Here is a 13,827-nt window from a genome sequence, read left to right on the forward strand (position 1 = left end):
GCCTGTTGCGCCCCTGCCGGCCCAGGGGCTCTCTCTCCCCCACCTGAGCGGGGGGGGGAAGGTTGCGGGGGCGGAGGAGGGGAAAAGCACTCTCCGCAGTCCCCTCCTCTGCCGCTCTTCCTCTGCTCTTTTCGCGGAGTTCTTCCTCCTCAGCCACTGCACGCGTTCTCACGGTCCGCGCACCGCTCAAGTCTTCCACTCGCCTCCATCTTGCTTCTTTTCTGCAGCTCCAAGCCGGCGACCCGCCACCGATTGGCACCGCTTGGGAGAGGGCGGTGAAAGCTGCTCACGCTTAAGCACCTCCCGCGTTGCTCGCCAGACGCGTGGCGCGAGCCGTCGTGGCATGCACGCAACACCAGAAGAGAGGGACACAAGACATCCTTTAAATGCAAACGGCTGCGACGACCTCTCTATACACACCGCTCGCTCCGCTGTATGTCCACCGGCCGCGAGCATTACGCGTCAACGCCGGCGACCTCTGCCGCTTGGTCCTGAGCTGCCGACACGGGGGCCGCCTCGGACTTGGCACCTTCGTTTCTCTCCTCCGCGGCATGCTGCTTGCCATTCAGGCCAGCGTTCACCTGCCCTTCCTCCTGCGGAGCCTGCTGCAGCTGCTGCGGCATGTCCGCGCCCGCAGCCTCGGTGAGGGCGCCGCCGCTCTCCACGCTGGGGAGCCCCGCCGCCAACCCTGCCGCTGCTACTACCTGATCTTCTTTGCCCTCGGCGACCCCCGCCCCCATCGCAGCCTGCTCTCCCTTCTTCTCCGCAGCTTCCTCATGCCCTGGGCCGAAGGCAAGCGCAGACGCCTGCTCAACCTTCGCTGCCGACGCGTCCACGCCTGTTTTGCCGTCGGTAATCTCGCCTGCGCCAGCTGCTTCCTTCGCACGGTCGCCGCCAGCCGCGAGCAACTCTTTCTCCCTCACCAGCGCGTCCTCCGTCAAGCCGGACAGAAGCCCCGCGACGCCGCCGCCCATGGCCGCCGCGCCCTCGGCGGTCGCCCCCGGCAACACAAGCGACGGTGCCGCGCCTGCGGCGCCTAGAGCCGCTGCCGGGGCGCCGTTGCCGCCCACGAAGAGCTGGCTAGTAGCTTCCGGTGAGCACGACGCGGAGACGAACTGCGAATTCTGCAAGAACGCCGCCTGCAGCGAGTTCAGCGAGTTCACGTCGCCCTGCAGCAGAGCCATGCGTTGCTGCGGGTCGAGCTGAAGCAGCAGCGCCGCCAGCGCGTCCCGCACAATCAATCCGCCCGAGGGCGAGCCGCCTGCAGCGGCTGACGATGCGATCAGGTTAGCCACATTCGGAGAGCCTGCGGCCTCTCGCGCCTCCAGGCCCGAGCCCAGCAGCGTGGGGCCCCCTGGCAGGACGCCGGCAGTCGACCCCGCAGCCGCCTGGGTCAGCCCCGGCGCCGACGCGGACAAGAGGCTCTCCGCCCCAGCGCCTGCCAGCACGCCTTCTACGGCGCCCGGGACCCCGCTGGCGCCCGCTGCGCCTTCTTCCGAGGAGACGCCTCCGGCGCGGAGACGCGAGGCGGCGGCATTCGCCACGCCGCCAGGTGCAACCGGCAGCTCGGCGGCGTTGGCGCCCGCGACCCCTGCCACGCTGCTGTTTGGCGCGACCATCGCCGGGTTCGCCGCCAGGCCCGCGGGAAGCGACGAGCCGAACGGCGCACCGTACAGCAGAGAGCCCGCGGCGACAGCTGTGCGCGCGGCGGCCTCTGCAGTCGACGCATTCTCCCCTGAGAGACGGGAGAGCGACGCAGGGTCGAGGATCGCGCCCCGGAGCGCCGCCATACTCGTCGCAGCTGCCATGTCATCGTCCGGCCGCGTGCACGCCGTAGCCGCGCCGGTCTGCGCGACGCCGCCAGTCCCTGGCCAGCAGAGGCCCTGCAGCGACACAGACAGAGGCTGCTGGGAGTGGATGAGGGTCTGCGGGCCCGCAGCCGCGGGCGTCTCTGGAAGAGGCGCAGTGAGGGCTGCGGAGTTGTTCACGCTCGCGGTGGGCCCTGCAGCAGCAGCCGCTGCCGAGAGCGCGCCGCCGCTCCCTCGCCCGCCAGAGAGGCCCAGCAAGGATGACGCCGCACCGGGCTCGTCACCCGGGCTCGATCCCCAGTAGATGCGCTCCAACTGTCTCCGCGCGTGAATCGCGAGCTGCAGCGCAGTCTCGTAGCCGTGCTTCGCGACCGCGAAACTCTTCTTCACGTTCCTGCCGTGGACGCCCATGGTCGCTGCCCACGCGTTGTTCCGCGTATCCAGATACACCCCTCTCACGTCACACGTGCTGCTCTCTGTGCCGGTCCCGACTCCCGCTCCTGCTGCGCCCGGCGCTTTGCCTCCCACGCCATCTGCTCCAGGGACGCCCGTTGCGCCTCCGGCGCCTGCGCCCCCAAAGCCCGCGGCTGCGTCTTTCCCGCCTCTCTGATGACGCCGCAGCGAGCCACCCGCTCCGCCAGCCACGCCCGCCGCCGCGCCACTGTGACCCGCGTTCTGGCCAGGAGTCTGCAGTCCACCCGCCGCACCCTGTTGACCCCGGCGTCGCTTCGAACTCCCCGCACCGGCTGCAGCTGCCGCCACACTGCCAGACGCTCCAGCGGCCCCTAGCAAAGCCCCTGCGCCGAGTTGACCCATGCCCGAGCCCACCGCGGCCGAGGCGCCGACGGCACCAAGCTGACCAGCAGCCGCTTTCTCGCCCCCCACGCCGTCGCCCGCCAGCGGCCCAGAGAGGGCACAGCCTTGCGCGCCACCCACGATCGGGCTGGGCATCATGACCAGGTTGCCGTCCCTGTTGAAGCCGCACAGCGGCGCGGCACCCGACCCCGGCGCAGCGCCGCAGCCCCGCGCCGCCGCCGCGAGTTGCTGCTGATGGAGGCCCTGCTGTTGCAGCAGGAGGGAGAGCACCGGCGCGGAGAGGCCACAGGCACTCTGGGCCGCTGCGCCCTCGCCTCCCGCTGCTCCGCCTTCTTCCTGGCCTCCGAGACCCACACCGACAGCGCCACCTGCCGCCGTCCTTCCCGCGCCTGTCTGAAGCGCGAAAAGTTCTCCGTTCTCGCCCACAGCGCAGGTCCCTTCGGGACCGGGAGTCGCACCGGCGCCGCGCGCCGCCGCTGCAGCTGCCCCCGCGGCCGCTGCGTTCTGACCCCAAAGGACGTCGAGCAGAGGAGGCAGCGATGCCCCGCGGTTCAGCTCTTGGAGAAGCTGAAGCTGAAGTTGCTGGTGGTTCGCCGCAGCAGCTGGATCTCGCATCGCGCCAGCGTTGCCGTCGCCATCGGCGCACCCGGCAGCTGAAGAAAACAGGCCCTGCGGAATACCGACACCTCCTGCGAAAGCGGCAGCGGCCTCACCCCACTGCTGAAGCATCAGCTGTTGCTCAGCGAGCTGCTGCTGTTGAAGAAGCTTCGGATCAAAGCCTTGCTGGCTCGCCGCAGCGAGAAGCGCCGCTCCAGCTGCAGTCCCCGCCGCGCCCGCGGCGCCGCTAGCGCCATCCGCCCCCGAGGCAGCAGCCCCTGGCGCCCCTCCCGCGCCGGTGAAGGCCGCAAGCCCGAACGAGGCAGCGGAGGGTCCGCCAGCGGGCGCCGCAGCCCCGCCTTGCGCGCCGGCCGCTGCGGCCTCGTCCGTGGGCGCTCCACCAGCCCCAGCGTTTCCGGCGGTTGCCGCAGGATCCCGCACGCCCCTAGGCACAGAAGAGAGGGAGGCAGGAGTCAGGAAGGCAGCGGCGGCGGCAGCCGCGGCGAGAGACGACGCGCCTTCGCCTCCAGTGGCCCCCGCGGTCCCATTCTGGCTGACACCGGCCGCCCCCGGCACGCCAGCGGCGCCGCCCGGGAGACCGGAGAGGAGCGCCGCTGTTCCTGCATGCGCGGAGGAGGCGTTAGCCGCCGCGGCCGCCAGGAGCAGCTCGTTGGAGGCGTCGCGAAGATTCAGGGACGGCGCGGCTGCGTTCGCCGAGAAGAGACAGCTGCTGCTGGTGCCGTCCGCGGAGAGCCCGGTTCCAGGGGGAGTCGCCCCGAACTTGCCCAGGCAGGAAGTGAGGGACGAGTTCAACAAGCCCGGCGAAGGGCCTTGGAGGCCCCCGAGGCCGCCAGCAGCGCCACCGCTGGCTGCCGCGGCGAGAAGAACTGAGGACGCATGAGGAAGGTCAGGGCCCCCGACACCGGCGGCCCCCATGGCTTGGTGCGGAGAGCCCGCCGCTGCAGCGCCGTTCCCGGCAAAGCGGGCAGCACCCAGAAGCGCGCCCTGGCTGCCTTGCAGGCCTCCCGGCGCGCCGCCACATACGCCTACAGAAGCGCCGGCAGAGGCACTGGGGGGAGGATGCGCGCCGGTCGCGCCGGGTGCAGCGCCTGGGGCTCCACTGCTGTGGCCGCCGTTGGCGGCGTTGTTCGCGGCGCCCTTGGTCTTGAAAGAGACGAGTTTCCTCGCCTTCTCGAAGACGTCGTCGGCGCGGCCGTTCTGGATGGCGTCGAGCCACATTTGGCGGCATTCGATGGCGAGGCGCTTGGCTTCTGCGTTTCCGAACTTGCTAGCGAGGAAGAACTTGCTCATCTGTCGGCAGTTGAGCGTCACGACCACTCGCCACCCCTTCCGCGCGGTGTCGTAGTAGACGCCTTTGACGCCGCTTTGCACTGGGCACTGGTGTCGCTGCGAACTCATCATGAGCTGGTCCAGCTCGCCAGCCTCGCGCGCCTCCTCCCACCTCTCTCGGGTGTCGACGGCCATCTGCTTGGCGCCCTCGTACCCGTACTTGGCGACGCTGAACACTTTGAACCGTCTGCGGCCTCCATACTTGATCTCCGCAACCCACGCCTGCCGGCCGCCGTAGTAACTCACCCCCGGGCGCATCAGCAGGTCGTTCCGCTCGTACTCGCCGGTCTCCGCGGCACCCTGCGCGCCGGCAGCCGCTTGGGCTCCAGCGGCCCCCGGCGCGTGGCTGCCGCGCGTCGTCGTCGTAGAGGGAAGAAGCGACGACACAGCGCCCGGCGCCGCGCCCGCGAGACCGGCAGAGGTCATCGCTGGAAGAAGGGCGGCGCTGACACCCGCCTGCACGGGCGCGCAGCCTGCGGCCGCGCCTGGCAGGCCGGGGGCGGGAATCCCGGGGGCGGACAGGCCCCCCTTGCCCAGTCCGGGAACGACGAGTCCCGACAAAGCGGCGGACGTCTGGTCGAGGTAGACTCCGGCGCCCTGCACAGCTGGGATACTGGCGAGGGCGCCCGGCTGCGAGGCCGCCCGCGCGACGGCCGCATGACTGAAGTCCTGCGGTCCCGCAGAGAGCTCCTTCTCCTTGCCGACTGCGTCCGCCTTCGCCGCTTCTCCCGCAGCGGCAGCCGCCATCGCAGCTGCAGCCTGAGCGGCGGCGGCGGCCGCCGCGGCGCGCGCCGACCGCCGGGTTTTGATGGGCTCCATCTCCTCTCGCTTCACCTTCCGGTCTCCCGAGCCCGCCGCTGAAGACGGCGTCGCCTCAGTCGAGTTTCCGTGTCCGCCGGTCCCATGCGGAGTCGACAGCGAAGACGCGGAGTGGTGATCGGCGTCGCCGAGAAGCAGCAGCGGATTGGCGGGGGTCGGTTTGCCTGTCTCTGTGCCGCGCGACGGAGAGAGCGAGGAGCTGTTCAGGCCCGGATCCGACGCCTGCATCCCCCGCCGGGACTTCTTGCTCACCCCCAGGAGAGACGGCAACGCGGACGCCTTCTCGGGGCTCTGCGGCTCCTCCGGAAACTGGAGCGACGGGAAGGAGAGACCTGTGGCGCTGGGGGTCACGCGGCCCCCAACGGCAGCCACGCCGAGCGGAACGCCTGCGGCCCCTGCCTTGGCGCCCTGCTGGAGAACCAAGAGGCGGAGATGATCTGCCTGGACTTCATTCATGTCTGTCGCGCCGCCTGTGGCAGGGAGGAGAAGCGCAGCCGAGCCCGGCTCGCCCTCTGCTCCTCCGCTTTCCCCACCCGCGGAAGGCGAGGACGAAGACGAAAACGCAACCGAAGAAGACGAAGAGCTCTCGCCTTCCTCGCCGAGAGACGTGCCCGCGGCTGAGTCCGCGCCCACCTCTCCCCCCCCCAAGCTGCCTTTCTCTTTCTGGTAAAGTGCGGTCCTGCGCCAGGGCCCGTTTCTTTCTCGTCTCCGGCGGCGCGTTCCGCGACCCCTGCGCCTGGATCGATCTGCATGCCCTCAGCTTCGCCGTCGGGAACCGGCGTGCCGGTAGTCGCGGCCGCCTGCAAAAGCTGGTTCTGAACGTGTTGCTGAAGGGCGTTGAGCTGCTCGAGCTGCAGCTGAGTCGGCAAGGCGACGCTCTCCGGTTTGAGCTGCAGAAGCTCGAGATTCGCAGCCTCGGGCGCAGCGGCGTTCTCCCCCAGATGCAAGTGCAAGAGCTCGTCGGCAGCGGCTGCGCCGGCGCTCTTCACCGCCTCCACGTCCCCTGCTGCAGCCATCTGCAGACCTTCAGAGGAGACCAGAGGCGCCGCGGCGACGCCGCAGAGTGCGTCGTTCTGTGGCTGCTCCGCTGCCTCCACGACTCCCGCGACCGTGTCCCCCGACGCAGTCAGAGGCGCGAGGCCCGCCGCTGGTATCGCCTCTGTCATGGAGTGGACGCGGAGAGAAGCAGACAACGCGAGAAGGGCTTGGCTCGTTGCGTAGAAGGTGTCAGGCGACTGGCTAGAGAATACAAGGTCGAGGCACGACGGCGAAATGGCGACGCAGTCCTCGGAAGATGCGCGCGGACGACGGGAGACAGAAGGCGAGAAGAAGGAACCTCCCGGGCGGTGCTGAAGGTCTGTGACCGACTTGAACGATTTGGCCTCTTCACGGGATTGAGGATTAGAGTTGACGACTTGGCTCAACCTGGTCCCCTGCGGAGGGTGATTTCCTCGCTACAGTCCGCACTCCCGCTTCTCAGCCGGAGAATAGACTGCGCAAGGCAATCGCAAACCGTAGACTGGGCAGCAGGAAGACGAGGACTGTAGATGCCGCGTCCGTAAGATCGCAGAGTAAGGGCCCGACTTGTTCGCTTGCACACGCTCCACAGTGCTCCCCTCCTTTTGCTCTCCCTCGACTCCTGGCCGGTGAGAGAAAAAATCACGAAAAAAAGAAAAAATGGCAACTCAACGCAGCGCCTGCCTTCCTCAATATATCTTTTTCCGCAGGGCGATCCTTGCAAAAAAGACCGTGAAACTGCGTGAAAAATCGTACAGCATACACAGGGAAACCTTCACGCGCACACAATACTTTCCTATACACATACGTCGGCCTGCCGCTTGGAGGGGATTCAGAAGTTATGGGACGCGAGTTGCTGAAGATGAGAAAATGACATCGTCAGAATAAATGCGAAAAACAAGGGCGACAGAAGGCGAGAATTTCGGTGCACACGGAGGATAGAGCTCGCACACGGGAAGAAAAGAAAAGTGCTCCTCTGTTGCGAAGAAAGTTTCGCGAGAAGTCGCAAGCTGAGGTAAAAAGAAAAGTTAGGGTGATTAAGAAGAAAGCATAGAATATCAAAGAAGTTCACAAACCGCACCAGCAAACGGAAAAGAAAGAGGAAATGGTGGCTTTTTTAATGATCTGGTTATCCTCTACATCTCTCACGACAAAAGCGCACTTAGCGGCAGGCCCCTCCGCTCATCGTGCACCGGGACTCGACGCGCGAGCTGGAGAGAAAAAGAGGGGAAATAGGGGGGCGTTTTCTAGCTTCCTCGCTTCCTCCTTCACTCTGGCCTTCTTCTAAGTTTTCGACGGAAGACTCGCGCGGTGCTTTCCGGGTTTTTCCCAGCAGTGACCTCTCCTGAAGCAAAAACAACGGAAGCGACAAATGCACTTTTGCGGCCGGCGGAACACGGTGACAAAACAGAGGCGCAAAAAAACGGAAAACGGGGGAGAAGCGACGAACACTGACGAGGGAAACGAAAAAAACAAAGTGCGCCAACGCACCCGACGGAAAAAGAAGGGAAAACAGACCTTGACCTGGGTCCCTTCGCTTTTCTTTTCTTCCGAGCTGTCGCGTTCGGCACAACCTTTCCAGAGAATAGTTTCTTTTCCTCTTGGGGTTTTCTCGACCACTTGAAGTTTTCGCGGGGTCCGCGCAGGCCCCCGGCCTCCAAGAAAGCACCCAGAGGAGGAGAGCAGAGGAAAAAAGCGAAAACGGAGGGAGCGAAGAACGAGAGTCGGTGCCTGCTCCGAAAGTGGGTCGACACGCGCGGCACGACGGCGGTCGCTGAAGTGCATCCGTTCCACGCAAAGAAAGGAGAGAAAAGGAACTGGGAAAAGCAAGCAGATGGCTCCCTCTTTCGTGCCCTGCGCCTTCACTTCACGGGCGCGCAAAAACCAGCCGCTCAACGCCCTACTTCGACTTGCGCCACCACACGCCGCCGCGGAGTCGCTGCGACGAAGCGGCACCACGGGCGCGCGCGCGCGCAGGCACACGGTCTCTCTAGAGGCGGACAGAGTCTACACGAAACGCGCCTCTCGCCCAGACTTCGAGCCGCGAAGAAAGAGAAAAACGGCGGGAACTGGCTTCACAGAGACACAACTCACTTTCCCACCCAAGAGAAGCAGGCCGCGAAACAGGCGACGACGGACGCACCGCCACGAGAGGCGCAAGAGTGGCAGCGAAGCAGGAACCGTGCGCGCCGACCTTCGCAACCCCCAAACCCCACGAGCTGCAGGCGCCACAAATCGTTTCCCACGACGTGCAGAGAGGACGTGTCAAACGAATGTGAACTTTGGCCTTTTTGCCGAAGAGCGCGAGGCAGATAATATACGGCCGCCGCCGCTGAGGTGGAAACCCGGCGCGAGGCGGAATACACGCGCGTCGTCGAGGAGGAAACTGCAGAGATTCCCCCTCGTGTTGTGAGCACACGCGACACAAAATCTCACACTAGCCGCTACCTCTCCCTCCAAAATGCACGGGTCATCACTGAACACCCGCACGAAGGTGCCTCTCCACCTCATGCCCTCGCAGGACGGTCCCCTACGAAGGCCTACGAAAAAGGCTCGCAGGCCAGTCATCAAAAGTCCCTCGCCTGCGACAGATTCCGTCCCTAGGCCGAAAGTCGCCTCTCGCACGCAGACGAAACGTGAAACGCGACGGCGGAGCGGCTACAGATCTTCGCCATGCAAGACTCGCGAGTTCTTGTCACCTTCAGCGCTCTCCACTCTGCCTTTCTTCGCGATTATCCACGCAAAACTAGCGCAAACTTTGCCCGCTTTATTGGTTGCAGTCGCCCTCCACTGTGGACGTAAAGAAAAGGACCGGTGAAGCACGCGGGCGCGCACCCGTCTCCCTAGATTTTTTCCGCGACGAACTAATTCGATGCGATTACCACGGAGAAGGAAATGAGATGGCGTCGAACAGGAAACGATTGCAAGTGAAAATCGCACGCTTATCCTCACGAATAGCAAAGCGCAGTAGGAGAAAAGAAGGACAACACTATGGAAAGAGACGCAAAGAAACTGCCGCGCTCCGCACTTTTCTGCGCCGCGGCTCCGCGCCATGGACCGGTTCAGCGACACTTTTTCCCGCTTACGCCGACTCTTTTCCCTTCAACAATACATGGGTCCTCTGTTCAAATGAGCTATTCAAAAACACCCCAACTATTTCCCAAACTCACGCTGCAACAGCCGGGCGGAGTTCACCACTTCCACTGAGGGACGTCAGCCCGGTCCTTCGCCGACAAGGTGAGAGGAGGATGACCTAGGCGGGAGACGAGACAAAATCGCGCCGCAGAATGACTTTCAGCTCTGCCTAGTCGATCCGGGGCATTTCTTTATCCCTGGAGTGTACGCAACTCGGTGAAGAGTCAGGCGGAAGATGTGAAAAACCTCGGGGGGTGCTCGCCGGAGGTTGGCGACCACGGAAGCTTCCTCTTCTGGAACGAGAAAAGTGGCGGAAGGCCATGAAAGGCGCTTGTCAGCTCGCAACGCGTTCGAACACGTCACACGCTTGGCTTCCAGCTTACTCCTGCTTTGATCCTCCTCTCTGATGTCTCGACGTTGGGAGGGGTTCGTTCGCGACGCCCACGTATCTGCGCGGGCGGCACGGGCCTACTACGACTGTCGGCTTCCCCCCGGTCGGCGGGTTGTGGATAGCAGCTATGGGTCGCGCGTACCGGTGCGAGCTGCCTGAAGCATTTTGTGAGGTGGAGAAACCGGCTCAGTGAACGGTAGACACGGACCAACGTGTGGAAGAAAACACCCATACGCGTTGCAGCTCGCGAGGAAAACAGCGGCGAGGGTGGGTACGCCCACTGTACCTGACCAGGCTACTCTGCGTTACAGCACGCACGCTCCCGCAGCAGCAGCACACGTTGCCAGCGTTCGATTTTCTCACGCCGATTTGGCCGCGCGTGCGTATGAACGTGGACAGTGCTAGAGATGGGGGATTGTCGGGAAAAACCGACCGCAGCCGCAGCCATGTAAGCAAACGTCCGCTTACCACTCACCCTGAATGGACCGCCGCAGGCCCCGTGATTTTGGGGGAAGAGAAAGCCACCGGTTCAACAACACGGGAGAGATGCTGGGCAAGTAGCCAGAGGAGAGCATCAGTTGCGACACACGCGTGGGCTGACGCCTCGCTTGACGACGCGGCCCTGGAGCGCAGCCTCCTCAATCAGCGACTCGAAACGGTGAAACAGACACTCAGCAAACAAAATCGCGTCCACACGCGTCCGCACAGAAGCTTCGGAAAGCCAAAATGGAAAGAAACTGCCGGACGCACGCTCACAGCGGCAGCAGGGGAGGTGATGCCTCGCTGTGAAACCTTCTCCTCGCCCCGCTGGCAGGGACGCTGGGCTGCTTCCGTCGGCGGTTGTGCACGAATTGACAGGCTGACAACGCACTCCCCGGCACGCCGCTCCTGTCGGCCTTCCGGACAGAAAGGCAAAAATACCGAACGAAACCCGGCGGAATTTCTGTTTTCTGTCGTGCGAGCCACGACAGCGCCTGAACAGCTCTCGAAAGACCAGTTCGAAGGAGACTGCAGGCCGAGTACCCTGTGCGATGGGAAGAAAGAAAAGGAGCGCGCGAGGACGCCCTGTGCCACGGCAGCAAGCGCCTGCTGCTCGCAGCCGGCGCTTGACCAGAACACGCCTGCTGTGCGCAGCGGCTTCAAGGGCGTCCACCCAGCAATGTCGGGTTTCCTGGTGCGGCTGCAGCCTGCTACCGCGACCCTTGCCACGCACCACGCAGCGTACTCAGGAGACGAGGCACGTGAACCATCGGTCCTTCCATGCGGCGAACTCACCGCTGGAGCGGGCGTTGGACTGCCGTTTCTTTTGCCTCCCCCAAATCCACACGTTTTACTGTCCACGACCCTACGGCAACGGAACTGCCTCGGACCACGTTCCGCACACACTCAAACGCGGAAAGGCCCTCTGGACCCGGTTTTCCTCGCGACGCGAGCCACTACGTGCCTCGTGCGGTGTCCTCTTGAAAAGATACTCGGGATGTAGCGGCGGTCACGTCCACTGGTAAACCTCATTGCACCCAAGCGGTCAGGCTTACACTGGCCCCAGACCTGACACCGTTCGGCGCGCGACAACTGATTTGTGTGCCTCTGCAGTTATCGCCAACACAGGCACACACTGCCTTGCCAGGAATGGCGACTCACGGGTAGGCAGCGGACAGCACGTCCCAGCAGGATCTTCTGCACGGATACCGATAGCCTATATGGGCACAGCGCTAGTCTGATGCAACAGAGAATAGAAGCGTGAGCAAGCTCAGTAGCCTCGTTGCTGGATTGCGTTCCTGTAGGTGCGATGGGCTCCCAAATTCCTCCGTTCTCCAAGTCGCTCGACATTCACTTCTTCGCTGCGAGACGCATGCGGCACTCCCCTTACGCAGATTTCTAGGCGGAAAGGGGGACGACATTCCATAGCATAGTGGCCGTGAGAATATTTTTCCGCGAGGTGCGTGCGGGACTCGGAGCGCACGCAGTGAAATGTATCCTTGCAACTGCCGCCAAAATTGTGGAAGGGTGGAACGCCGTACGGTGGCGTCATGCAACAGGAAATCCTCCAAAACAGCCTCCGAAAAATGCTGTTGGCGTGTGGAAGTGTGCGATACATCCGAGTGTACGTAGGACTAAAAGACGGCATCAAGTAAGCATGCTTACTGATCTCGAAAGAGAAGGACGCCCACAGACTCCATCTACGATTAGAAAAAGCCAAAGTGGATGCAGCTCAAGGGATTTGAGTGACAAGCAGCGGTCTTCCTGGCAGCACGACTGCGTTTGTGGTCTGTCTTGCATTCGCCTTCAGTTCTGAGGACGAGCCTGCCGCTTCGTGGAAGCGACGCTGCGTGCCGTGCTTTGGCATCGAAAGAACAGATCTCTGATAAGATTCATACCCAGTAAAAAAGTGCAGAACGTAATAGATACAGTCCACAGCTGGTTACGGGTGCTTACCGACTGGCTCCCTCTTTCGTGGTGATTTCTACGCTCATTCCTACTTCGTAAAGGTTCTCCCATTGTGAGTGACTGCCCTCAGTCGGGGGGGAGTTGGGGGGGGGGGGGGGGGGCCATTCGTATTTGATGGAGCACCCAACTGTCGCCGTTTTCGATGTAAGCCGAACGCACGTGGGGAAGAGGCAGTCGTGTAGATTCAACAAGTCACACTGAAGAGAGGGCTAGACGCGGTCTTTCCCGCATTTGACAACACGCCGGTCGGCCTGTTTCGTGGTGACAGAGGCGCTTCAGCCGCAAGGGCCAGGTGCGCTTAATCCTACAGATGCTTCGAGTGCCGCCGACTCGGGCAACGTGGTCTAACGCTTTTCATGCCTTTGAGGAAGTTAAAATGTGTATTCAGTCACGTCTATCCGCGTTGTAGCTGCGTCCCCTCTGCATGAACTGCAGCACTTCGTGCAACACGTCTGTCGTGGCTGGTGTGTCTGCACACACGCAAGTGTGCGCAACGCGAGGGAATAAATCGTTTTTCTGGTTCGTACTCTATGCACTTCAGCACCTAGCCTTACATCTACGGAACCCCTGTGTCCTCAACCTAAGTGGAGCCTCCGGCCTGCAGTTCCGTAGTCTATTGCATTCTTGCCTTGAAAAACGCCTGCACCCGAGCCACATTCGACTCGCCCGAAGCACCCCGACAATCGCTTGCAGCGAACATCCCGCCCGAAGGTTGTACCGGCTCGCCAATCATTCCGGTCGGGCGAAAAAACCTGCAAAACCGTCTTGCGCATGCATTCCTGCATCTGTCTGCGCAGCCACGTTTCCATATGTAGAGTGTAAAAATATTTGCAAACAAGCCTCTACGTCTTTTGTACACCAGTGCCGTCATCGGGAAGCTCACATAGCTTCCCTGGTTCGGAGATACACAAGCACTCTGTTTCAAATCCGGAAACAAGAACAAAAGGCGTGGAGAACCTGCGCAATGGTGTCTCTGCCGCTGCCCGCGTGCCCCCCTCGCACCCGCAGCTGCAGAAAATCGAACATGACTGCGAACATGACTGCTCATCTACACAACCGTGGAAACCTGAACCTTCTTCCCTGCTTCCGCGTGAGGCGCCCCTCCAGGAGAAGACGGGGACAAAGCCCGCGGAGAAGCGCGCTCACTTTCGCAAGCCCAAACGGCCGTCTGCGACCTTCGCCTCCTTGCAACCCGGGTTCAAGGGTCCCGCACATATTTTCATCTTTGTGCTGAGAGAGAGCCAAGCGCGAGAAGAGGCAGCCAAAACGGCGAAAAAAAGGGTGCCATAGCGAGACGTGCAACAAAGACGACATCGTCCCTCGTATTTTTTTTGGCGCTCTCGAACCTCTGCGCCTCTCGGTCTTGGCCCCAGAGGAGGCAGCCCGTAGGATTGCGCGGCTTTGTGTTGTCTGTGTGCGTCAAGCCGAGGACAAACAACCAAACCA

At 63.1% G+C, this 13,827-nt stretch overlaps 1 protein-coding gene across 1 annotated transcript; it reads right to left on the reverse strand.

Annotated features, from left to right (window-relative positions):
* Nucleotides 1–455: 455 nt before the first annotated feature.
* On the reverse strand, nucleotides 456–6,556 carry BESB_035290 (AP2 domain transcription factor AP2X-7; the record flags this gene model as incomplete). The annotated part of the gene is made up of 2 exons (XM_029362115.1): nucleotides 456–5,913; nucleotides 6,024–6,556. The coding sequence occupies 2 exons, from the start codon at nucleotides 6,554–6,556 to the stop codon at nucleotides 456–458; spliced, it is 5,991 nt and encodes a 1,996-aa protein (XP_029221080.1).
* Nucleotides 6,557–13,827: the final 7,271 nt, after the last annotated feature.

Source organism: Besnoitia besnoiti, chromosome II (genome assembly GCF_002563875.1).
Source record: "Besnoitia besnoiti strain Bb-Ger1 chromosome II, whole genome shotgun sequence".
Taxonomy (NCBI): domain Eukaryota; phylum Apicomplexa; class Conoidasida; order Eucoccidiorida; family Sarcocystidae; genus Besnoitia; species Besnoitia besnoiti.